The following is a 26,313-nucleotide window of genomic DNA, read 5'->3' as shown; positions in this document are numbered from 1 at the left end:
CAAAGGTGTCTTACAGGGTCCTCCTCCTCTTCACCTCGGGAAGCCTGCAGTCTTGGAAAGTATCTACGAAATGCTATGTTGTTGTTAACAGTCATATCCCACCTTTCCCTCAGAGATCACATGGACCTCCTCCTCCTCCTCCTCCCCATTTCATCCTCACAATAACCCTGTGAGGTAGGCTAGGCTGAGAGTCCATGACTGGCCCAGAGCCACCCACTGGGCTTCATGGCGGGGCGGAGGCTGGAACCCGGGTCTCCTGAGTCCCCGTCCAACGCCCCAACCCCCAGACCCCCACTGTCTCTCCTCAGACCATGAAGTCCAGCGTGCAGAACCACCTCGCTGCTCCCGAGGCCCCTGAGAGGCCCCTGCGCCCTTGAAAGAGGGTCGGCTGTCGGGATCCCCCTTGGCTGGCACCCCTTTTGCAATTGCAGCTCCAGTGGCGGAGAGAGAGCGAGAGAGGGAGAGAGAGAGGCGCGCGCGCGCGCACACACACACACGCGAACACGCGCGCGCGTACACACGCACACGCACACACACAAGTACTTTAGTTACATTGTTGGGTGAGTTTGTAACAACTCCCTTCGCCTCGGCCTCCTCGCGCGCACCCCGGGGACTGGATCTGCCTTACCGCGAGCGGCGTTTCGATCCCTTTTCACATCTCTATGCATTTCCCCCCCACGGAGAGGGAGGACCAAGCGGAGGAGGAGGAGTGACGGGGGGGGGGCGGTCTAAGCCCCCCAAACAGCCGACCAAGGCGAAAAAGCAGAGGGAAATCACGTCCGTTCTCCGCCCCCCCCCGCCGCCCCCGGCGCTCCTCTGCTTTTGTCCCCTTCCGCTCCCGGCTTTGGTTTTTATTTTATTTTATTTAAATACTGTGTCCAGCGCGTGTGGATTTTTTTTTCTTTCTCTTTTCTTTTTCCTCCTCCCGGTCTGCTCCCCCCCCTTTCCCCCCCCTTTTTCTTCTTCTTCTTCTTCTTCTTTTTCGCCGCCGATCTCCATCACAAAACCTCTCTGGCATGAGTTAAACAGCAGAAATGGACACCAAACATTTTCTTCCGCTGGGTGAGTTTCTTTGGCGGATTTTCTTTCTTTCCAAGAAAGCGGGAGAGGAGGGGAGGGGAGGGGAGGGGAGGGGGCTTTAAAGAAAGGGGAAAGGGCGACGCGAAGCGAAGCGAGGCGGGTATCTTTCTACGGGATGTCTCTAAATGTGCAGGATATTTATGTATACAGGAGATCACTGAATATATATATATATCTTTATATTTTGGCGAGCGGGGAGGCGGCGGAGGCGAAGAAGGAGCCAGAAGGAGCGATCTGGGAAAGGCGGGCGGGAGGGAGAGAAAGAGAAAATGGGGGTGGGGGTGCGTGGGGTGGGGGGGAGAGTGTCTTAATTACACGGACGGTCTTTTGATCGCAGAGGGAAGAAAGCTGGAGGCGATTGCCCATTTCTTGTCAATTTCACCAGGCTCGGTTGTTTATCTCGTTGTAATTGACGAATCCAGCCGGGCGACGGTGCGGCTGTTTGTTTGTTGTGGTGGGTTTTTTGTTTGTTTTGTTTTAAAAGATGCATTAAAAAAAAAGAGAGAGAGAGAGAGAGAGAGAGAGAGAGAGAGATTATTCTGAATGCATTCGAAGTTTCCAAGGAGAGGTGCCGTCAGTTTGAAGGAGCGAATAATGTAGATTGAGAAAGCACTGTCAAGATGAGAGAGAGAGAGAGAGAGAGGGAAGGGGTTGGGGGATCGGGTCTCTCCCTCCACTTCCTCTGGTGTTTTGGAAGTTGGCATTGGGCTGCGGGGGTGGGCGGGGACCCCGAGGGGCTTCCCAGGCGCCTCTGAAAAGAAATCGATGGAGAAACACACACTCACTCACTCTCACACACAGAGGCCTAAGAGCCTTGCCAAAGTCCAGCGGGGTTCCCGCCGCGTAGGAAAGTGCAAACAAGTGACCCCCAGTTTCCCCCAAGCAGGGTCCAAGTTTCCGCCGACGTTCTTGCTCTGAATGGAGTTTCAAGAGCAGCTCCCAGGAGGGTGTTTTTGGGGGGCGGGGATGCTTCTGGCAAGAGCAGTTTTAGCCCGAGCACCGCGATGGGGCCCCTGACAGAGCCTTGTTTTATCAGAATCCGAATTAGTTTCCTCCTGCCCCATGCTTGGGGAAAGAAAGAGCGCTGTGCCTTGGGCGTTGTGCCTTCGTTCTGGAACTGCATGTTTAAAAAGGGTCGCCTCCCCACTGAGGTTTCCACGCCCCCCTTCAAAGCCTCTCTGAAGACATCTCCGCCACCTCTCCAAAAAAGATCCGCCTAGCAGAAAGACGTGTCACGGCCCTGGTTGAAGGGTCCGGCCATGGTCAAGTCGTGGCCCCCGGAGGCTGTCTCTGCGGCTCTTGTCAGAATACTCCGGGCTGGCTGGAGAGCAGCCCTTCTTTCCCCATGAATTTCCACCTGCGATCCCCCCTCCCCCTCCCCTCCCCTCCCCTCCGTTCTTCCTGCCAGCCTTCTGAGTCATGTTCTGGCTTGCGGGCCATCCATGCCTGCTTCTGTTCTTTTAGTTGTTTGTAATTTTGGGGGTGGGGTTCGGCTGGTGTTCGTGGTTTGAGCTTGACTTTGATTAAAAAAAAAACTTCTGAGACACTCACATGGCTTCTTCTTGCTTGCTTTCCAATCGCAAAGCCCTTCAGATGCTGGTTTTTTGTTGTGGTTCGTTTGGTTTTGTACCCAGTGTTGATTTATTTATTTTTTGGGGCGGGGGGAGGTCACCAGAAATCGTTCTCCCAAAATGGCTGAAAAAAGAGGAAAGGCGTGAGCCAAAAATATATTTGCATAGCTGATATTTGTATGTTTTATTATTATGTTCTATCCATCCCGCCGTGTTTCCCTTTGCAAGGAGCCCACGCCGTCCTCTTCCTCCTCTCCATTTCATCTTTACAACAACCCTGTGAGGTAGGTTACACTGAGTGCCCGTGACTGGTTCACATTCATCCACTGAGCTTCACAGCCAAAGACAGGAACTCGAAACTGGGTCCTGTCCCCCCCAGCCCAGCCCTTTCACCACTGTGCTACTCTGGCTCCCAATAAATGCCAACATACAACGTTAATGCAAATAGATGTGCAAAACATCTCACCCTAAGGCTTAAGGCTGTGGCCGGGCTGGCTGCTCCATTTGCACTGCTGGCCAACTTCATGGGCTCCTGGTCTCTCTTCATAGGATTCTTTTATTTTAAACCAGACGTGGTCAACACATCAATCTCTGGTTTTGCTTGTTTGCTTTTCCTCTTCTGGATTTTATTGAATGTATTTTGATTGATTTTTCTTGTATCTGCTTTGTGGGGTTTTAATTTTGTATGACCCTTCAAGAAGGGGGCAGGCCCCTTAAAGGCAGCCCAGAAATAATTTTAGATAGATAGATAGATCTAACAGAGGACATCTTCGAATACTGAAGACCTGCACTCTGACAGGTCTTCAAATATTTGTTTATTTATTTAAGGTATTTTTATCTTGGATGTTCAGCCAAAAAAGAAAAAGAGCGAGCTCTGTGTGGATAGTATATAGTCAGGAAAACAACAGAATTCCTGCCTGCAGTCTTGCGGTCGGACACCCAAGGAAAAAGGGGCAGGGAGGGAAGAGGAAAATAAGTAAGCCTTTCAGGTGGGCTTGTGGAATGGCCCTGTGCCCTACCCCTCGTCTCCCTCAGCTCAGCCTGCTGCTGGAACGGCTGCTGGTGGTGACAGTTAAAAACAGAGGTGGTGAAATAGAGGACCATCCATGTTAAAGGAGAACACTGGTCCACCCTGTGAAATGCATGACTCAGAGGAGCTGCAATGGTGGCCTTGGGCCCAAACGCCTTGTGTGAATGCTGCAAATCAAACAGAGTGCATCCTCAGAAGTCCATCCATCCATCCACCCACCCACCCCCTGTTTCCTTTAAAGCCCTTTGCCATAACTCCTCCTTCATGGGGGCCCCAGAGTCCCCGTGTCGTTGGTGCAGCCCCCCCCCCTGGCTCAGACCTGACCCTCACAATCCCTGCCTCTCCCTCGTTCCCTTCCTTTCTCCCTCCCTTCGTGTCTGCATGCTCCTTGGGGCAAAGACCTGACTCCTTTTTCTGCTTATGAGCCTCTGTCCAGCACATGGATGGCACTGCATTCATTCAAGGGGCGAGTGCTGGCAATAATTATAATAATAATAAAAACAAAAACAAGAGGTTTCTGCAGAGAGAACACAGAACTCAAAGGCATTCTATTCAGCAGGGTGCTGTTTATTTCTTTTATTGTTGAGTTTTTAACTGTGCTTTTGATCAATTTGTTATCATGATTGTTCGGATCACTTTTGGGTTTTTTTGCCTCTCAGCCGAATCCTTGTCCGTCGCCTCGAGTGCCATGTTTTGTTTTTGGGTGAAAAGGTGGGAAATACATCAAATAGATAAAGCAAATAAATAAACAGCCCGCAGGCAGATCGCCACTGTGATTGGGCAGCTGTGGACCTTCTGAAGGGTCTTCTTAGGATCGCGACCAAAAGGCCTCTCCTTACGAAGGGTTGTGTTGTGTCTGTGTCTGCATGGAAGGCGTGTATGGGGCTCTGCGGAGTCTGTCAGGACCAGGGGCAAGGAGCCCTCCGTCCGTGTGCCTTCGCCTGACTGCTCAAACAGCCTGCTGCAACCATTCACTTCTGTGGGAGAAAGTAAATGCACTGGGCAACACCATAGGAGCAGAGTAAATTGAGACTCTGCACTTGAGAATCCAGCACGGCCGGTTTTCCTAACATTGCAATGAATGCCTCAAAGGTGGAAGCCCATAGCATCCCCACCCACCCCATAGGACTGAATGGCAGCCATTCTCTTCAATGGGAGAAAGTAAACAGTTGCAAAGACACATCTTTTTTATATAGCCTTTTAAATTATGTAGTTTTAATGTTGTGCTGGTTTTAATGGTCTTTTTTTTATTATTGTGTTACAATTTTATTTTAAATTGCTGCATGCCGCCTTGATGGCTTTTGGTATAGAAAAGTTAATCATGAATAAAAGTAACTGAAATAGTTCCTAGTGAGCACAGAATCAAGCCTGCTTCTATCTGCATAGCCCCACCCCTTCCTCTGCATAGCCCCGCCCTTCCTCTGCATAGCCCCACCCTTCCTCTGCATAGCCCCACCCCTTCCTCTGCATAGCCCCACCCTTCCTCTGCATGGCCCCACCCCTTCCTCTGCATAGCCCCGCCCTTCCTCTGCATAGCCCCGCCCTTCCTCTGCATAGCCCCGCCTTGCTTCTTGGTCACACCAGCATGTGAAGAGACGATGGCAACTGTCTTTTTTTATATCTGTCTCGATTATTTTTAGAATGGGTGTAAAATATGATATAACATTCAGAGATACAAACTAAGAGCAGAGGGCAGAGATTGGACTTTCTCCATTGCCGAGGCAATAAAGGAATAATATTCATTCCTAGGTGATATGGGATGAAGCCCCAATTTCGATAGAATGTGGCCACGTAACAACGGGGCCTTCTCAGTGGTGGCAGCCTCTGGAACTCTCTCCTGGGCGTGGTTCGGGGTGGGCGGGCCCCACGGCCCTCTTTTTCCCTTTTCTTTTTTTACTGTTGCTTTTGTGGTCATTTTTTTTTTAAAAAAACTATTATTTTATATTGTTTTATTTATTTATTTATTAAATTTATATACCGCCCCATAGCTGAAGCTCTCTGGGCGGTTTACAAAAGTTAAAAAACAGTGGACATCTCCCTCAAGCTGCCCCACTTGCAGTTCCAGGACAGCGTTTGCCATGAAACCCTCCAATGTAGTTTTAAGTCAGGAGACGTGCCCTTGGGTGAATTTGTCAGAAACAGGCGATTGCTAAGAAAGAAAGGATTGCTCCCCCTCCTTTACAGCTGAACATCTGTGTGGGTTAAGCGTGTTTGTGCGTGTTTGCCTTCCTCTCCGAAACCAGACAGAGCTCACTCCCTGAGAGAGCGGGCCTCCAATATCTCAGTGGCCACCTTTTGTGCCTTTGCACACGTGATATCCCGTTGGCTGCTCCTTCTCTCCTTGCACGCACGCACGCACAATCATATTCAAGGGGTCCAGGATTTGCTGCCCCCTGCCCCAGCTCAAACATTTACGCAATATCCTCTCGGCCCATATCTGCACTTTCTCCCAGGGCACTTTCTCGATTCATCACGGACACAGGTTGGAAGTGGGCACTTTCAGCCCGGTTTCACACAGTGCCCAGGAACACATCTGGGTGGGCCACTGTGGGTACATTCTGCCAGACTTTTGACAATGCGCGACGTGCTCGTCTTCAAACCTCTGTTCATTGCATCCCCATTTGTTGGTGTTAATCTCCAGTTTTCATACCTGTGTGAGGACTAGAAACTTGCTTACTGCAAATGGCAGGCGGGATTTGCAGGGTTCCGTCGGGATCGAACTGGTCAAAAATTCTGTGCATCTCTTGCCACCAGAGCCCAGCATAACCAGGGCTTTATTATTTTGTTAGCTGTCTTTTACTGGGAGGTGAGAGATTCCAGAATGTTAGTTATCCATTACAGATGTTGTTCTTGGCGTTCCAAAGGGAGCAAGAAAACCCGGATCAAGGCAGAATCAGCACATCTTCATGGAGAGGGAGCCCTTGGCTCGGTTACTGCCAAGCTGTAACAGATATTGGACTCCACTTCCCCTCGTACCTTTAAAAAACAACGCTTTTTATCGGAGATTTTTTGGGGAAAGGAAATTCACTGTTCTGGATTTTTCACAGAGAAAAGAAAAATCAAACCAACCAGGAAGCAAATGGCGTCGAGCACTTTTTAGAGCCGGTGTGACGGACGGCAGGACTCTCTCTGTCCAGCACACGGAAGCATAAAACTTGCGCCGTTTCCGTGGCCCCTGACTGCTCGACGCAGGGCTGGGGCGGTATGTGGCCCCGCCAGACGTTGAGTGAAAACTCCCATCCTCCCTTATCCTTGGTCAGGCTGGCTGGGGCTGATGGGACTTGGAGTCTGAGAGAACATCTCGAGGGTTACTGCCTGGCCTTGTTGGAAATGGAAAATTTGCGACATTTGCAACAGAACAGGGCTGCGGGTGGGGTGAATATAACAGACAAATGATCGTTAAACCTTGGAGGAGAGGTCAAATTGCTCGAAACTCTTTCCTTCTTCCATGCGGTCGTGCTCTGCGCTCTCCTCCCCCTGATTACGTTTTGGCAGCCCGTTGCAGCCTGTAGCTGTGGTTGTGCCAGAGGCTTCGTCTTATGCTGCTGCTAGTGGTTTTTCGGGGGAAATAGTTCCTTTTCTTTTTATTATCGCACTGGGTGTTACTGAATGGATTTTCTTGTGGGTCCCACCACCTTGGGAGGGGCAGGAAGATTTTAACTAACACAAACTAATTAATTGATGAAGATAACTCCGTCACGTAGGTTTGGTTTATCGGGGCTTTTTTGTTTCCTTTTGGATTTGCCTGTATAAATAAAAGTTGAGTCATTCTCTCCGGGCCCATCTGCCTTGGCAACTCTTTTTCCAGAGAAGTTGGAGGATCCTTGGAAGTGCATTTGGGGGCGCGGGGGGGGGGGGGGGGCGGAGGAGGAGGAGAAGCGGCTAGCAGTGTAGGGCCTCTCCTTCCTCCTCCTCCTCCTCCTCCCTGGGCTGGACCCTGGGTGGTCTCTCTCAGGGGGTGGCACTGGTAGTGCCGGTGGGGACACTGAGAATCCGCCTTCCCCACAGAGTCAGGGGCAGCTGCAAAACAGGCTCCGCTGACCTTGTGTGTGCAATCCACCCCCAGCTCCTTCTCTCTGCCCTGCAGTGCACTGGGGGTGTTCCCGGCCAGAGGTGGGCTGAAGGGAGACCTCTAGCTGTTCTGGACTTCAGTTCCCAGCAGCCCCTGCCAGCCAGGAATTCTGGGAGGCAGAGTCCCAAACATCTGGGGAATCTGCTTTTCTCCCCCCTCCCTTCTTCTAGGCCACCTGCCTCCCTTCTGATGGTTGGGACAGCATCTCCCGTAAACCCTGGGCATTGGGGGCTCCTGGGGGTTGTAGTCCAAAACATCTAGAGGGCACCAAGTTGCAGAAGGCTAAAGGGGAAGCGTTGCCCATGGGTTAGACATGCGGCTGCTGCTGCTTTAAGTCTGGCCTGCAAGGGAGAGGCGTCCCCTCCTAGTTCATTGGGAGGACAGATTAAACGGCAGAGGATGCAATACCACAAGTCGAATGAATCTCTGCTTTCATTTTTTTAAAACAACAACCGAAAACTAACAATGTTTCTAGTCCTCATGGCTCTGAAGTGGGTTCGGAGCCAGTGAAGATGCTGCAGCCTCATTTGCTCCTTTCGGTGGTCAGCAGAGCTAGGGTTAATGTGCCAAAGAAGAGATTAAGCGAAGTAAGAGGAACCCTATTGTTCATTATTCTAATTAGGGATTTTATTATCTTAAGTGGCATATAAATGTTGCAAATAAATAAATAAAAATAAAGTAAGCATAACATATACAGGTGGCGAAGTTTACTTTTTCTAGCCTGGGTGCCGAATTTTAGCTCTGTTCTCTGGGCGATTGTGCAAAAGCAACGTGTTACTTATTTATTTTTATTTATTTGATTATTTAAAATTCTTCCAGAAGGAGCACAGAGCAGATTAACCGTATCAAGAAAATGAGTTCCAGTTGAACAACAATAACATCCCTACTATCACAATTAAACAATTTAAAAAACAACAATAATAATCTCACCTAAAAAAACCAGCGAGTTGGTTTGTCCGTTGCTGTGAGCCCTATCCCCCCTCTTTTTTAATTTCTTCGTTAAACTGAGATCGCCATTCCTCCGCTCCCCACCCTGCACAGGGTTTTGTTTTCATGTTGTAACTCCAAGAGCCGATGGTAAAATTCTCGATAATTGCTGTGGAAATTCAGATGGCGTGAACTGTTCAGGACGACGAGACCTCCCGGTCAGCTTTTCCCAGCCACGGGAAATCTTGTTTTGCTGAACTGAATGTTCTGGGAAGAGAACCGTGAGTGGCCGCAAGAAACTTAATTTGATCAAATAATTAGCTTCCCAAGAATCCCAAAGCTGTCATGTGGTAGTGATTATTGCTATTTATTTATTTTTAAAAATGTTTTTTTTAAAAAAATTGTTTTGAAAGACTTACAAGTCTTTTACAGTCCAACTGTTCATAATCAACCATACAACAATTAACATTGCCCCACAAATTACTTATCTGTGGTTCCTGGGAAGAGTTCCGAAAGTTTGCTCCTGACTTCTTACGAAACGTTTTGCACATCCTTCTTCTGGTCATGTTCTGTTGGTTCTCTTCCGCCCAGGCGTGGGCCGCTCTAGGCCAAAACCTCAGGAGGGCCACGACTTCCCACCTTTGCTTAAACCCTGCAGATTTTCCCAAAGGTCCCGTGCGTTGTAGGAGGGTGGACGCTGTCTCCGTTTCGCCTTGAGTACTCAATAAATGTATCCCATGTGCTGCAGAACTTATCCTTGCTTTGTGCAAGGAGTTACTCGCCTTTTTCTGAGTCGCTGCATGCCTGGAAATTGCAGCATCATGGAAAGAAGAACAGATCCATCACAGTGAAGCCACGGGAGGTGGTCTTGATGGAGGAGCGGTCCTCTTTTGTGCAAGAGAACGCAGTGCAGTAGTTTGTGTCTCTGCATGAGTCCCTACCCTGGGGCCTGCCTGCTGCTCTGGTGCAGAGAGGCAGAATGAACTGACCTCTCCTCAGCGGAGAGTGTCCCGCCACAACTCTGCTTGAATTACTGATCTGGGTGTGTCCCTTCCTGACTCCACTGCAGACACCAAGCGGTGGTGGGTTCTTCCAACAGCAGGTGAGTCTTGTTCTTCGACATGGAAAGGAAATATATATATATATATATATATATATATATATATATATTTGCATGTGGGTGGGTGTGCAAGCGTGCTTCCATTTTTACTGAGTGCTTCCGCTATCAAATGTTTGGGAACCAAAGGATGAACGCCGCCGTTCACTTGCTGCAGATGTTGGCTGGGGTGAACCCCGACTTTGGGAGGGCTTGAAGACCCCTTTGCTCTCCTGCTGCTACTTTGGGGCAGGCAACGAAGACGGACAACCTCAAGGTTGCTTTGCCAGCTTTATTTTTCCTTCTGGCTCCGAGGTCAGGTTTCCTTTCTGTCCTTGGCTTGGGAGTGTTGAATTTGGGCTTCCTGTGAACCCCCGTGACCCGCAGCCCCGTGTTGGGAGGGCATGTTGGTTGCCTCTGAGATGAAAGGGGCGGCCGTGATCTTCCAGGCCCAATAAAACTGGGAATGGCTTTCCCATCTGTTGATGGCTTTTTATGGGGCTCCCTCCTTCCCTGTGGTGCCTTTTAAGAAGTTTTTATAGGCTTGGGGGGGGGGGAAGCGTGAGGAGAGGATGAGGCAAAGGACCTGGGAAGAAAGCGAAGGCCAACAAAAGCCCGGCAGACTTCAAGGCATCCGAGGCCTGAGACCCTTGACCAAGACGTGGGGCTGGGGTTTGGGCGTGGAAGTCCGGCCTCTCCTCCCTGGAACGGTTGGCAGAGTGGGGTGCAGCCCCCACAGCAGGCTCAAGGCAGAGGCTTGGACATTGTTGTTGGTCAGCCGCTTAGGGATTTCATTATATGAAGCGGCAATATGGGCACATGTAAGTGTTAATACATAAATACATACATAAATAAGGCAGGGCAAAATGGAGTCAACCTGGCCAAGAAATCCAAGTTTTATACCAGCACAGTTGTGTGTTTTTTAACTGAGTCTTCTTGCTTGTATATTTTATATTTCTGTTAATATTTGGCTAGTGTGGCCTCAATGAGAGAAATAGATTTCCTCCGTCAGCCCGAGGGCTTTTCCTGCTCTTTGCAACAGTGGGATAACAGTCCAATTTAGAACTGCCTCCAGAGTCAGATCTACACCAAGCAGGATATAACCCTTTGAAAATGGTATATATCATGTGTTAGGGTGACCCTACAAAAGGGAGGACAGGGCTCCTGTATCTTTAACAGTTGTACTGAAAGGGGAATTTCAGCAGGTGTCCTTTGTACGCATGCAGCACCTGGTGAAATTCCCTCTTCATCACAACAGTTAAAGTTGCAGGAGCCCTGCCCTCTTTTGTATCTGGTCACTCTAGTATAGCTCCTGCAGCTCTAACTGTTGTGATGAAGAGGGAATTTCACCAGGTGCTGCATGTGTACAAAGGACACCTGCAGAAATTCCCTTTTCTATGCAACTGTTGAAGATACAAGATCCCGGTCCTCCTTTCCATAGGGCCACCCTATAACAAGTCCTGGGCCTGAACAGTTGTCAAAACTGTTACAAAGCGTTATAAAACAGTAGTGTAGATGGTGCCCTGGTATCACGGCGATTCCTTTGCCCAATCAGTTAGTCAGGTCTCAGGAACGGGACCTCTTGAAACGGCATAAAGGGGAGGTTGTGGGAAAGGGTTTGTGGCCGCCTGCAGAACCCAGGAGGGTCGATTTTGCCCCCGGGCAGGCCGGGCGCGGCCCTCGGGCGCTTGCTCCCACACCCCTGAACTACGAGGATGTTTCTCTCCGGCGGCTCCTGTGTTGAACGAACTCCCCCGTTCTTCTGTTGTCATTACTGGGACTCCCCCACCCCTTGCTAAACTTGAATAAATTAGATATATTTAAAAGGACACTTTGATTTTCTGAAAAGGGGGGTGAGGGGTAGAAAACGATTCTCGACGCAGCAGCCGTTTGGGCTCTCCTGGCGGGTGCTGCGCTCGGCGTGCGCCTGTGCGCGTCTGCGCTTGGCTCGCTGATGGTCAAATTGTCCCCTAGAGTTATAAAGCAATTGTCTAGCTCTGTAGCAGAATGAGCATGAAATGGTGCAGAAAGGAAGGAGCAGGATGAAATTGAGGGAAAGCCAAGGCAGGGGGATATAATGAGTTGTGCGCTCTCTCGCTCGCTCGCTCTCTTTTTCCTTCTGCTCCGGAGAAACTTTTGGCGCCACGCCAGCTTTTTCCTTTCTCTTGTTTGGATTTTATGTGCTCCTCGCCCGCCGCATTCTTGAACATGTAAATGCACGGAGTCTGTTTTTGACAAAATAGGCCGTGTGGGTGGGTGAGCCACCCTGAGCCGATGGCAACGCTTCCTTTCCGCCCCCCGCACCCCCCCCATCGCTTATATTTCTTTGGTTCCGTTTTCTGGCGGGATGGCTTGCGCCTTTTTGAACATTCAAATGGTAACCTTTACAACAAGTGGCCCAGTGATATGAACTGCGTCTCACAATACTGTGGCCTACCCTGTATGCAGGTGTGGACATTTCCCCCATCACTGAGGGATATTTTTGTTCATTTATTTACAGTATTTCCCCCCTCCTCTTGAGCCAAAAAAATAAAGGCCCCTCAGTCCCTGTCCTCAGGTTTCCAATCTAAAAGACACGACACAAAAGGAAAAAGGACAGGGAGGGAGGAGGGAAAAAGAAAAAGAACAAGTGAAGTTCAGACACCAGATCTTAACTTCCTCCTGCAATTTTCATCGCTTCTGCTGCGTTGGCTGGGGCTCACTTGGCTCCCAAGCCGGGCCCTTCCTACTGTGCGTGGACCAGTGGCCGCTGTCTCCAAAATGCCAGTTCCAAGGAAAGGGCCCGTTGGGGAGGGAGGTGGTGGAACTGTCAGGGCGGGTTATGAAATGCGGCTTCCTGCTGGAGCAGAGAAGTGTAGAAGCCAGGCTTTGGCCAGTAAGCCCTGGCCGTCCCGGGCCCATCTCTGAACCTGAGTGTCTCCTGTGGAGCCAGAGGGCCCTGCGAGGCGCCAGCTGTGCCTCTTGGCATCACGGTGGCATTTATCGGCATCCTCCAAGAGATACAAAGAGAGAGGGGGTTTATGGGCTCGCTGTTCACGATCCTTGGCAAAAGGCAGCTGCAAGCGGCACGGCGGCTCAGAGTATCTCACGAGTCTGAGCTGTAGCTCCCCTTGGAAGACGGCGTTCATTTCTGGTTGCAGGAAAGAAAAACCTGTTGTGAAGAAAACAGATTTCTATTTTAATTCTTAAGGGCTGTTTAATGGTTGTTTGTAAACTGAAGTGCTGCCCCTCCCGGCCGTGTGGGTTCACAAGGGTGGCTTTTGTGTTTGGGGGCTCGGCGGCATCTCCGCCTTGGGCTCTGCTTCTTGGGCCTCAGTCCGCTGATGGCCAGGCGCCCTGCTCACGACTTTGCCGCCCTCTGATCCCATCTCCAAGGTCTGGTGGCTTTTGAACTCAAACAAAACGCCGTGGCATGCGGGCCACGAGGCGGCTGCTTCTCAGGGCAGAATAGTGGATGTTTAAATCTAGCTGCAGAGCAAAGTGGGGGTGGTGGGTGGGTGAAGTAGGCGTGGGACGAGGAGGAGAGGGGGGCGACACGAGACAGTCTGATTTATTCATTTATTTCTCGCAAGGAGCCCAGAGCATTTAACAACCCTTATGAAAACAACATGACACACAAACTCAATTAAAATCATAACTCTAAAATTTCAAATCCATAAAATACAATTAAACCATCGCTACAATGTTAGAAAACCGGTGAAATACTTGTCTACACCCGAAAGGCGTGTACAAATAAAGACATTTTTAATTGGTGCCTGAATGGCGACAGTGTGGGTGGGGGACAGCTGGATATCTTTCCTGGAAGGGACTTCCATAATCAGCGTACCACCACTGAGAAGGCCCTGCCATACGTGGTAGGTCCCTGTTGGGCTACATTCCTGAAGGGTACCACAGGCAAAGCCTCCCCTCCTCCTCCTCCTCCTCCTCCTCCTCCTCCTCCTCCTCCATCATCATGATCTTCATCTTCTTCTGGCTTACATTAGTACTAAGAGTTTTGCATTAATTCTCTTAAAATTGTGCATATGGGGATTTTCCTATTTTATTTGTGTTCTTTTATTTACGTTGCACTGACAACAATTGTTATAGGGTGACTAATGAATCAAACAAATCAATGTTCATAATAAAACTTGGGCCTCTTCTGTTCCCCTCTAGATAAGAAAGCATCTTTTTTTGTGGTGCAAAATGCTAACCTGGAAAGTGTATCAGTGCGTCAATTCTTTGGATTGTGTTGTTGATTTGCATCCTCTGTTTGATTCATCTGCTTTGGAAAGAAGCCCAGATTGTTCTTAATCATACAGATAAGGTTGCTGATTACAAATAACTTTGTCTCGGTGCACGTGGGTGGTTTTTTTTAAGATTGATTGATTAAAAACAGGGGGGTTGTTTCCTCTAACGTGGAACTTCTACAAATGCTTTCTCCATCTCTTTTCGCCACGTTGGATTTGTCTGCTAGGGGCTTTGGGGGCCTGTTCCGTTCGTGGCTTCTCCTGTCCGTGGCTTCTCCCACCGTCCTGTGGGCAAGGAGGGAGCTTCCTAGAACAACGGCCCCAGTCCTCCTCAGGAGTTGGCTGGGCCCGTGCTTGTTCAGCAGAGTTTGTCTGCTATCTTCCTTTTGAGGAAGTCCCCGATAAGCTTTCAAGGAACCTCCCATTTCCTCTGAAGAAGGGCTTGAAACTCTCACCGCTAACCAGTAGTCTGTGATTACTCACCCTGCTCGAAACTTATCCCTTTCACGGGACTGAAAAGGAGCACTCTCTTTTGGCATGCCAGAGGTTGTACGCAGTCTCCGACGGGGACAGCTTTAGTTTTCTGGATGGGGCCAGGTGGTGTCCCCTCCAGGTTTCGGAGGCCCTTTGGGCAAGACACCCTCCGTGGGCTCCCTCCCTCAGGGAGACCACCTTCTCCCTGCCATGGTCCCCAGCTGCTCTTCCTCCTCCTCCTCCTCCTCCTCCTCCTGGCTCCCACTTGCTTGCTTGGCAGGCAGAGAGCCGGGGAGCCAGGAGGCCGCGGCGTCTCCAGCTCCTCCTCCCGACCTCCGTTGCCTGGGCCAGAGCAGGAGGCAGCAGGTGAACAAGCAGGTTGCAATGGGGGAGAGGAGCAGCAGCTCCATGGGTGTGGAGGGCTTTGACAGTGGGCCCTGCTGGGATGTGGGCCCTTGCCAGGGCCCCACCATGCTGACTCGATGCAGGTGCCGGCTACAGAAGCCATCTGGCGTGATGGGGACACGGTGGGGACCGTTGCTCAACCCACACGCACGTGTTTCTGAGATGGGTGTGGTTTTGTCGGGCTGAATGCGCTTCTTCCCTTGAAGATGCCGGGCCCCAGGGCTCCCCCCTCCCTGCGTCTGAGGCTGTGTGGAGCTACTGGGGGGACGAGCCGTTCTGGGCAAGCGTCGCTCAATCCCCTTCTTAGCTTAAGCTCCAGCTGCAGGACTTCTGGAGCACAGCTGTTTATGTTTGTGTGGCAGGGTGGGGGGGAGGGCCCCCTTGAAGGCCCCCTGCCCGGCCTGATCTCCTGCTGCTGCTGCCGCCACCGGGCACTTTAAAAGGTGCACATCTGCACACATGCACCTGGACCGCGCACGATGGCCACGCAGAACGCTGCCTTTGCATTTCACAGGCCAACTCATTTCTCAGTCTAGTCATCTCAAATAAAATGAATTCTGCGGATCATTTGCACCCTGACCAGCCCAGACCAATGGAGAATGCTTTTTGCCACACAGGAAGATTTGAGGCGTGTGCAGTACAGCACGTGGGGAGAGGCGTTCACCTTTCTCTCCCGAGCTGCAAACCCCCCCTTGAAAATTGCCCCCCCTCCCGTGAGACAATTAAGCGGAGGAAAAAACTTTCTATTGGCACCAATGGACGCTTGGGGCTCTGAGGAAGAGATCCAGGACCCTGGGAAACAGGTTTGGGGGCCCACGACCCAGGCCTCGCAATGCCTCTGCAGAAACAGGTAGGCAGGCCTGATCCCTTCTCTGCCATGTGTGGCCGTTCCACAAAAGGAGACGTGTCGGGGCCACGGTTCCGAAGCAAGTGATGAAATTGCAGAAGGGTCCTTTGGGGAAACAATTGCAATTGACGTGGTGGAGGGAGGTCTGGGAGGCGCCCTGTCTTCTTCTTCCTTTGCCCCCCCCCCCCCCCGGCATCCTGGATGGCCGGTCTCCCAGGGGCGCTTGTTCAACTTGTGCTGTTGAACTCGAGTCACTTGGGTTTGCTGCATGTGGAAATCTGGCCTATGGGACGGGTTGTTGTTTTTATCGCTGATTCTCGAGCTCCTGCCCTTAGTTCAGCCAGGACCCCTGCCGGGCCGCAATCCCATCAAAGGGGCCGCTGCTCCGGACCCTGAACCCGGAATCTGCTTGCGCTCCTGAGCAGAGGGGCCCGACATTTGGGAACCATCCCCATTTCTGCCTGGGGCTCTCCGTAGCTCCTCTTGAATGGTGAGCCGCCGTTGCCTGTTTTTGAATTTGTACTGAGTTGAAGCTCCATCCCTGAGTGCTTTGAACGCGTCAGGTTGTCCTTAGAGTTAAGTCTCCAACTATGACTGTGTTTGAGCTTCTTGAGTGCTCCTTAATGTAAGCCTTGGGCCGTGAGCTCTTGAGTTGACTGATTTATGGCTGCGAAGTGCCGTGCCTTCAGAAGTGCGCTCTGAATAAAGCCAAGTCACTGAACCTCATGCCTCCGTCATCCTAGCCAGTGGTGAGGGAGCGAGGGGAGACCCTGACCCTGAGCACGGAAGAGCGATCCACCTGCGCTAAATGGTCCAGCCCATTTCCTGCCGTCTCTGTGCAGTCAAATGACATTTGACAGCACAGAAAAACTTCCTGACTGTTAGAGCAGTGCAACGGTGGAATCAGCTACCTAGGGAGGTTGTGGTCTCCAGGCATCCACCCCAAAGGTGCAACACAGGTTGTCACACAGAGGAGGGCCAGGATCTCTTCTCGATCCTCCCAGAGTGCAGGACACAGAATCACAGGCTCAAGTTACAGGAAGCCAGATTCCGGCTGGACATCAGGAAAAACTTCCTGACTGTTAGAGCAGTACGGGAATGGAATCAGTGACCTAGGGAGGTGGTGGGCTCTCCCACACTAGAGGCCTTCAAGAGGCAGCCGGACAACCATCTGTCAGGGATGCTTTAGGGTGGATTCCTGCGTTGAGCAGGGGGTTGGACTCGATGGCCTTGTAGGCCCCTTCCAACTCTGCTATTCTATGATTCTATGATTTCTTAAGCTTCCTGAGGCAGGACAGTTGTGTGTGTTTTGGGCTTGTCCGGTAAAGTGTCACAGACTTTGGGAGAGTTCTGCAAGCCAATGCAGAGTTTTTGGGTGGTCTTTTTTCTTTTCTTTCCCCCCACAGCGTCTCCCGTTTTTTCTCTGTGCATCGGCACTTGCCAGGTAGGTTGAGGAACTGCCGCTTGGAGACAGTGAGGGGCTGTGACAGGGCTTGAACTAAACCAGTGTCCCTCCAGATGTGATGGACTGCGAATCCCATCATTCCTATCCTGGCTGGGAATGATGAGAGTTGCAGTCCTTCCAAGTTCGGGACTTGGAAGTTTCTCTAGCAAGGTGTGTGTTCGAGGGGTGGGGGTGTATCTCAAGCCCCTTTTTGCTGACCGCCACTCATTTGAGCTTTTCCCAGCTTGTATGCTACTCCCCCACCATTCTAAAAGCCAGAAATGGCCCTCCGAAGGCTGAGTTACTCACAGTCAAACATTTGAGCTAAAATAGGCTGGTGTTCGTTGTATTTTTGCCCCCCCCCATTCTTTATTTGGCCAGACCCACTACTGGAATGTGGTCCCTGAGAGCTTTTCTATAGGGCTGTGCACAGCGCCCCACTTGACTCACCTCAAAGGCTGATTTGGGGGTGACACTGAAGCCAAAGTGAGATTTGAGCCCCCGAAGTGGTTGAGTGTTTATGGGGTTCCTGTTTATGGAGTGTTTATGGAGTGTTTATGGGGAAGTGGCCCAGCACCATCACAAATTGGCCCGAGGTGCCCCAAGGCTTTGGCACTGACCCACTTCAGCCTTGGGGTGGCTCGGGCCGACCCAGTGCCACTTTGGATTCAGGCCAAAGCAGGCTGAATTGCCCTGCCTCGACTTGGATTCAGGGCTTTGGCCTGAGCCGGTGCACAACCCTACTTCTCCAAAACTGAATTCGGCCCTGGGGTGAAAGAAGTTCAATACCCCTTCCAAGAGGGCTAGAAACATCTTTTCATTTTTAAACCACCGCCGTTTTTAACCCTTCGTGGTAAAATCACGACATGCTGGTAACCATGAAGAGAAGGCTGTCTTTTTAAAATAGCACTATGAATGATGCAATAAGCCGGCTTCCCCCGACCTGGGGCTCTCCAGACGGGTTGGATTGCAACTCCCGTCTCATTAACCAGCATGGTGGCTGGTTCATCAGAGGAGCGCAGCCCTTTCCTGGAGCCTGTCGAACGGTGGGCTAGTTTTTGCCCTGGTGAGAACGGCCGGCCGGCTCTTGGTGTAGACACTCCGTTCGCCGAAAGAATGAGCAGCGCTTCTGCTCTGGCAGGGGAGATAACCTTTCCTCCTTTCTCCCAACTCCGTGATCCTTCTCCTACGTTGTACAGACTTATCCGCTCATTAGCAATTATCGTCTCTCTCCCCCTCTCTCCGAAAAGGGATAATGACCGTGCGTACAGTGCAGGGACCTCATTACAGCGGAGCTAATGAAGTACTTACAAACCCAACCGCCACGGGAGGGGGAGGAAGGGGGGCTGGACCAGCCCGGGGCCGGGAAGTGGCATGAGCTGAAAGGCCGAACGCAGAAGACCGGCAAGCGGAAGCGTGCAAACTCTGATCCTCGTTCCGAAAGGGGGAGAGGAGCGCCGGGCAAGGGTGACGCTCAGTTGCGTGGCTGGTGCCATGGGTAGGCAGAGATGGGCGTGCGTCAGGGGCCCACGTTGCAACGGCGGCCCACTGACCAGAGCCCCCTGGCGTTGCTTTCGTCTCCCCCGTAGCAGCCTGCTTGTTCACCAGCCCAGACAACGCTGGTGGGGAGGGGGAGGAAGAGCAGCTGGGGGCCAGAGCAGGGAGGAGGGGGTCTTCCTGAGGGGCCCCACGGAGGGTGTCTTGCCCAGGGGCCCTCCGTAACCTGGACCCAACGCTCCTCAGTTATCTTTCCCACTGCCTTGTGGGGATCTTATTTATCCATTTCCTACATTTTTATCCTGCTTTTCAGCCATTCTTGTCTCCTGAAATGCCTCACCTCAATAAGAGAGAGAGAGAGGTGTGTGTGTGTGTGTGTGTGTGTGTGTGTGTGTCCCCTTCCACAAGACTTATAAACTAAAAAGACAAGATGCACAAAGGAAATGGGGGAGGAGAGAGAAAAGGGAAAGCAGAGGAGAGCGGATTTCCAAGGCCAGAATGAGGCGGTGAGCGCTCCTTGGGCACTGAAGTGCCCCCCCCCAAGCCAGACAGGTCTTCCCTTGCTGGTTCCCCCCACCCCCATCCCCAAAAAGCCATTGGCAGCTCTCGTTCCTTTGGCTGAAAGGAGGGCTCAGGCCCCCCCTCGTTTTGCAGGCGGAAAGGGCCGGCAGCCTCACGCCAGGGCCCTGTGCTTTGCCACCCTGCCAGGGATCAAGACATGAGTTCAGGGCTCTTGCAGAAGGCAGGCGGTGATGCGAGACCTGTCATGAGCGGGACGGAGCAGAGATTCCTTAAGGTGCTCCGTCACTGGGTGGGAAGCGGCAGCCCTGTGGCTTGCCGGGCTGGGAAGTCATACATACGTTCTTCACTGCTGAGGACGTGCGTGCCGGGGGAGTTGTTGGTGGGCGCCAGGGTGGTTCTGCAGCCTGGGCATTGTGTGCTGCGAGAGACCCTTTGTGCACCTATCAATGGGGCTCCGTTCATATCTATCTATCTATCTATCTATCTATCTATCTATCGCTATTGCCCCTTTTGGTGGGACGCTCTGGGATGCCCGCCAAGGGGATCGGTGCCCGCTTGACACTTAATCGGGGCGCTCGAGTTCTGTAATTGATCCACACAGAAAACGTACTCGAAGCCAGGGAGGTGGCGGCCTCTTCCAGCGCACGGGTCGGGTTCCGTGTCGGAGAAGCTGCCAGGGGCTGCATCCCGGTGTCCCGAGTGGGGCCAGGATCACGACCCACGCCAGCCTAGTTGAGCTTCGCGCTCTTCCCGCCCTTTCAGAACAGGGAGGAATTGCACAAATGCTGGGAAGCCACCAAAAGGATCCGTAGTTCTGGGAAAGGAAGGGGCTGGGGAAAGGGGGCACCTCTTGGGGCCTGATTTGCCCCCAGGCCTCAGGCGCTGCCCCCCTGCCTCACATGCGCTGTTAGCCCAGCAGCAGCAGCAACACCATAGGCCAGAAGGCGAGAGGGTCACGCCCAAAGAGCACCGTCCGATCCACAAAGGATTTACGGCAAGGCTGCAGGGGACGTTGGTGGCGTGGGCTGGTGGGCTTCTGCAAAGCCCCCCCCCCCTCTCACACGTAAACCAGCTCTTAGACTCTTAGACTGACCCAGCCTGCAGGTTTTTAGTTCCGCCTGTTTTTCTCCACCTGAGACAAGCCGATGACGTGGTCTAGAGCTGCCGCTTCCCTGCGGTCATCTGCGACCTTTTCTTTCCTGATGTTTCTTTCCTGATCAGTGCAGCTGCCCTGCCCCCCCCGCCCCCACTCTCTTTACGGCTTCTCTTCTTCTTCTTCTTCTTCTTCTTCTTCTTTTTGGGTTGTGCCACAATACGGGGCTGTGCCTCTGGCTGCTTTCTGCCGCTTCTCAGAAGCCCTGGGTGCGGGCGTCATCTCAGAAGGAGGGGTGGGGGCGGGGGAGATTCCTTTCAAAAGGGGGCCTTTGATGAATGCACAAGGTGTTCAGAGAGCAGGGGGGGGGGATTCTGCTCATAACTGAGGTATTATGAGCCATCCCGTCTGCATTTGTGTGTTTTGCTTTGTTTTGCTTAAAGCAGTGGAAGTCCGTGCCAAGGAAATCTGAACTCTGGAAACCTGTATACATTATGCAAACTAATAAGCCAATTAGGTCTGTTCCTTTGACTTTGCATAATTCAAACGCTGCAAGTCCTGCTGGCCGCTGGAATTCTTTCCCAGCGGTTCTGTTCCCTTCGGGGATTTCTGCAGAACTTTGCCTGCCTGCTCGGCCCAAGCCTCTCTTCACAGCCGCTAGGACGAGGGGCTTGGCTGGTGTGGCTCAGATTCCCAGTGAGCCGAACTCTTCACATGACACCATGTTCTGCATTCCTGCAGAAGTACAGCAAGCTGCGCTGTTACTTTTTGCCCGGTTGCGCAGTTCAAGCAGCCCTGTGCAGGGCCAGGGCTGCGAATGCATGTGTGCGAGGTGGGGGCTTGCAGGGTTTTGCTCCAAGGGAGCCTCCTCCTGGCTGCCAAGATAGGCCTGGCGAGTTAAATCACCCCTTGAGGACTCCGCAATGAACTGGATGCTCTTTTACCCGGGGTGTGAACTTAAGGCCTGGGTGGAGCGGAAAGTATTTTAAATGGCCTACAAATAACCACCCCGGACGATGCCGAGCTCCGTCCGAAATAGCTAACGCGTCGCCGAAGGCAGCCAGACGGAATCCGAGTGCAGCTTTAGTGCCGTCGGCCGGGTGTGGCCAGGAAAGCGGGAATCCCTGCAGCAGCCGCTGTTCCTTCAAAGCGGGGCTGTGAAGGCGGAGGGCTGAGAGGCCTCTGTGGGCCTTTGATGGCGAGAAGGGATTCCCCCGACTCCTGTCTTGGGTTTGTCCAAGTCTACTTCACCCACTGCGTGTTGGCTTCGGTACGCAGCCATCTGGAAATGCCAGGCTGCCCACAGCCCCTGTGGATTTGAGCATGTGCCATCCTGAAGAATCCGAGTTCCCTTTAAAGTTTCTAGCACTCATGGCGATACGCTTAGGAATGGGTGACCGGTCGCTGATGAAATAGCACGGACAGACAAGAACGGAGCTCAGTCTTGTTGGCATTGACCGGAAGTTTCCCTCCAGGGCTTCAAACGGGGAGTTCCCGTCCCCCGCTGCCCTGCCCGGAAATGCGACCGGAGATGAGCCAGGAGCCTTCTGCATCTGAAGCCATGCGGGAGTTCCACCGCTGAACTGCAGCTCTTGCTCCGCCTTTCATTTCTGGAGCCTTTGATTCTCCCTGCTTCCCACCCACTGGTCTCCTGAGTTTCAGAGACCCACAGCTAGGGCTTGCTTCTAGTTCAGGACTAAGCAGACTGTTAAAACCACTGGTGAAGTGGGCAGCAGCCAAGAGAGAGAGAGGAGGAATTCGTTTCAGTTCATTTCCGATCAGGACGTCACCCCGTTTGCGCCTGCGTCCTGCGTCACCGGGCTTCTTTGGCGGCCGAGTTCTCTGCTCGGGTGACTCACAGAATGTTGCTTGGTGGCCGCCATCCCCACCCCGGCACATTCCAGCCTCCGTTGCCCAACGAGATGTCCAGATACCTGCGACAGCTCACAGAAGAGTCTCTTGTCTGGGAACTTGTGCCGTCGCATTCCAAGGCGCTGAAGCGCTTACAAGAAACAGGCCGTGCAGAAACCGATAAATCTTTCAGCCTGGCTGATGTCTGTCTCTTGGAGGGGGGCAAGCAAGGGGAGGGCCCGGGGTGCAGGGGGAGGAGCCACAGCCACAGCACAAGTGGCCGAGGCCCCGCCTTGCATGCCAACAGTCTCCGCCTCCATCCCCGGCTGCTTCTCCTGGCAGGGCTGGAAAAACTCCTGCCTGGAACCCTGGAGAGACTCAGCTGCCGGTCAGTGTTGACAGCACTGGGCTGGATGGACCCAGGGTCTGACTCAGTCAAAGGCAGCTTCCTGTGCCCCTGAGGAAGATGGTACTGGACAGAGCAGAACTGGAAATGAAGGAGGATGGGTACACAGCTCTCAGGGTTTCAGACCGTAACTTGGGGGAGGATTGGGCGAAGGGGAAGGAGGAAAGGCGCGCTCCTAAAATAATAGCTAGCCAATTGCTAGATTTGGGAGGCCTCCTTCGCAGGGTCGGCATGGTGGGGCAGCTGCCGAGGGACCACCCCCCAGCAGGGGCCCACCGGCAAGAGCCACTCCAGAGTTGTCCCTCCTCTCCGCCGTTGCCACCTGCTTGTCCACCTGGCGCCTCTCGCTGTGGCCCAGAGGTGACGGAGGTGGCGAGAAGGAGGAGGAGGGGCAGGAGACGCCGCGGCCTCCTGCCCCCCCCCAGCTCTCTGCCTGCCAAGCAAGCAAGTGGGAGCCATGAGGAGGAAGAGGAGGAGGAGGAGGAGTTACGGACCATGCTGGTGAGAGGCTAGAGTCACTGTGGGAGGGAGCCCACGGAGGCACCCTAAAAAAGCTGGAGCCGGCCCTGCTGATTTGGATTTCGCCTGGCACGTTATTTTTGCATCTTTCGCCACGTCCTTACAAAGGGTGTGTGAGTGAGGTCGTGTTTGAACTCCACACAAAGGATTATGTTGTAAACACCAGGCTTTATTGCGATCGCTCATGGCTCAACAATGCTGTCGTTCTACGGCCTGTTTCCTAGCCCGCTTCAAGCTGGACAGAGCTGGCGTTTGAACTTGAAATGGAGAATTGTGTTGCAAGCATGAGCGCTAGCTTTCATTCTGCAACCTGGCCAATTCGACTCAAGGCCGCCTCGGTTCGCCACGGAGAGTTCCTGTTTCACAGACACTGAAATGGTGTGTGTGTGTGTGTGTGTGTGTGTGTGTTCTTTCTCAGGCAAAACATCTCAGGAATTCTGAGGGAAGCCGCAACGAATTTTGACCAGATTAGCTCTTGCAGCTGGTACACATGAGGCTCCCTCGCTTCATTCCCAAAACAGCCCTGCATGGGGGTTAGGCTGAGGGAAGGCAAATCTGCCCTGGAAGTTCTTCGCTCCAGCCCACAAAGCGTCACGTTTGGCCAGAGATTTTAACCCGTCCCTCTCGGTTCTGTGACTCAGGCTCCGTGTGCAGCTCTTAACCCTACAAGGGAGTGCGTCCTGCCTTAAGCGTGTGTGCGTGTGCAGAAGGACCGCCCAGGGTCCTTCGTCCTTGCCTTCCTCGTTTTTTAAATAAAGAAACTGCAATGGAATGATTTCGGATTTGGGGTTTCGGAGACGTTGAATCATTTTCCAGCTTTCTATTGCCTCCTGTTTTGTTGGTTTTTCCCTCTCTCCTCAGTCAGAAAAGCATGTTAGCTGTACGAAGAATTTAAAAATCTGTTGTGACTGCGGGGGTGGGGTGGGGAAGACAACCCAAAAAACAGAGAAACTTCCTTTGGTGTGGATTAGCCAAGAATCCGTTCTGAATTCCTTGGCTGGGAGGATCCTGAGACTGCAGGCGGAATGAGATGGCTGTTCGGGAGAAGCAAAGCAAGCAGTCCCTTGGGATGCCAGCCCTGGGAGCGGAGGGTTCTGGGAGCCCTTGCAGTGTCACGGAGGCAGGCTCCGGCTCTTGGGTCACGTGGAACAGCCTCCCGGGATGCTCCCCTGCTGCCATGGACACGGCCCCGTGGACGTCTTCTTCTCTCTTGCAGTTCTGAATTTTGCTGCAAGTTTGGCTTCGGTGCCATGGCTCAGTCTGTCATTTGTTCAAATGACCTCCACCTCCCTCTGTTCCTAAAAGGTTCTCCCCAGTGGCAAGGCCCTTTGAAAATTGCCCCCTGCGTGGCAATTAAGCTAAGCAAAAATAAAAATGAAATAATAATAATAATGATGATGAAATACTTCCATTAGTAATAACAACAAACCTGCAAGGCTCTGGGGAATAGGTCCGGGGCACTGGGAAATAAGATTTGGGGCCCGAGCCCCGTGCGGCCCACATCTAGCAACGCCCCTGGGTTTCTGCATTCCAGCCCTGGCAACTGGGCCGAAGGGCTTGGATGTAGCTCTGAGGCCACGGCACCAGGTGACGGCCGCTGTCCAGCGCGGCGCCCACACGAAGCAGAGCCTGCGAGCTCAGCTGACTGAACCTTGCGAGGGACTAATGGGTTCATTGGCGAAGCGCTCGGAGGGCAAGCACTAATTAATTGGCATGATTTATGAACGCCTCAGTGAGGCCTTTGACCTTCCGGGCCTGCGCATCGGCGCCGGTTTCCTGCCATTTGCTCGGCAGCCTCCGCTCCACCAGGGACGACATCTCCGCGGGTCAAGCCTGCTGGTGTTTCGCTTTGGCCTCCTCTGCGACCCTGTGAGGTAGGGGAGGCCGGGAGCCAGCGCCTGAGCCTGAGGGGCCACCCAGTGGGCCAGCCCAGGACTCAGAGATCCCTGGCACAATTCTTCACCCAACTCCTACTGGCTCAGACGTCTCACAGTCGATGTCCTTGTGAAGCTCTGGGCCCCTGGGAATGGTGTTTCATTACAGCTAAGGAAGGAGCCTGAGAGGATCTGTTGCAAGAGCATGGCTCGTGGGAGGCCACCGAGGAGTTTAGAATCGTTGAGAGGGGAGGGAGGGCACCAGATCGGTGGCAGATTTGTCTGGGCTGCCTTACTGGGGCCTGCCTTGCAGACGGTCGACCAAACATGCGGGAATGGACTCTTGGCAGGGGGGCGGCCACGGAAGGGGGACAAGCCTGTTTTTGTGAATTTCCCAGAGGGCTTCGGCTATTGGGCGGTATAAAAATGTAATAAATAAATAAATAAATAAATAAGCAAGCCAGGAAACCCCCGGGAATGTTGTGGAGACCCCTTTGGGGAGGAAAGAGCACTATTGATTGATTGAATGATCGATTGCATTCATAACCTGCCCTTTTCCTTCCAAGGAACCCAAGGCAGCTTCCTCCTCCACTGCATTTTATCCCCACAACAACCACCTTGTGAGGTAGGCTGGGCTGAGAGTCTGTGACTGGCCCGACGTCACTGAGCAGGCTTCCTTGGCCAAGTGGGCACTAGAACCCAGAACTCCCGACTCCCAGTCCAACGCTCTAACCACCACGCCACACTGGCATTGCGGCAGCTGTGCCAGGACCCAACAGGGTCAGGGGGCGGGGCCTCTTTCCAGCCTGAGGGCCGGATCCCGGGGCCGTGTTCCAGGGGTGGGCGTGGCCAGAGGCAAAAGTGGGCATGTCTCAATGGCAAAAGGGGGCGAGGCTCTTTTTATATAATGTGGAGGCCATGTTAAGATGCCGTCTTTATCCACTTACATGGGAGTAAGCCCCAGTGAACTCAGTGGACCTCCTTCTGAGTAGACGTGTGTAGAATTGTGCCGTTCGTATAATACACTGGAATAGCTTTCCACGCGACTCGGGTTCTTGCTTTCCTGTTCAGAACTTTAGAAAGTTTCCTCTTGGTCTGCTTTCAACTGGCCTGTTTCTTTTAACTTTCCCCACTCCCAACACGGCATCAGGTGAAGTCGGTTGATGCCCATGGAAGCTTTTATTTATTTATTTGTTGCATTTATATCCCAGGAGCCAAAGGTGGTGTACATGATTCTCCTTCTCTCCATTTTAGCCCCACAACAACCCTGCGAGGGGTGCCATCCTAGAAAGTTAGTTTCCGCGTGTCATTGGGCACATTTCTTCCACCTTTAGAACCGTGGGTCTCAAAATGTGGGCAGGTCTCTCTGTCTGCTTATA

General features: G+C 52.5%; 1 protein-coding gene across 3 annotated transcripts in view; it reads left to right on the top strand.

The window, feature by feature from the left end:
• The first annotated feature begins 578 nt into the window (after window positions 1–578).
• RXRA (retinoid X receptor alpha) overlaps window positions 579–26,313 on the top strand; it is a 111,535-nt gene continuing 85,800 nt past the window's right edge. For all 3 annotated transcript variants that reach the window (XM_063145001.1, XM_063145002.1, XM_063145000.1), the window contains exon 1: window positions 579–1,062. In XM_063145001.1, the coding sequence (XP_063001071.1) occupies window positions 1,035–1,062 (28 nt within the window). In that variant the 5' untranslated portion in view covers window positions 579–1,034. The remainder of the gene's footprint in view (window positions 1,063–26,313) is intronic.

Source organism: Elgaria multicarinata, chromosome 19 (genome assembly GCF_023053635.1).
Source record: "Elgaria multicarinata webbii isolate HBS135686 ecotype San Diego chromosome 19, rElgMul1.1.pri, whole genome shotgun sequence".
Taxonomy (NCBI): Eukaryota; Metazoa; Chordata; class Lepidosauria; order Squamata; family Anguidae; genus Elgaria; species Elgaria multicarinata.
The sequence above is the reverse complement of the archived record's forward strand: the minus strand, read 5'-3'. Positions and strand labels throughout refer to the sequence as shown.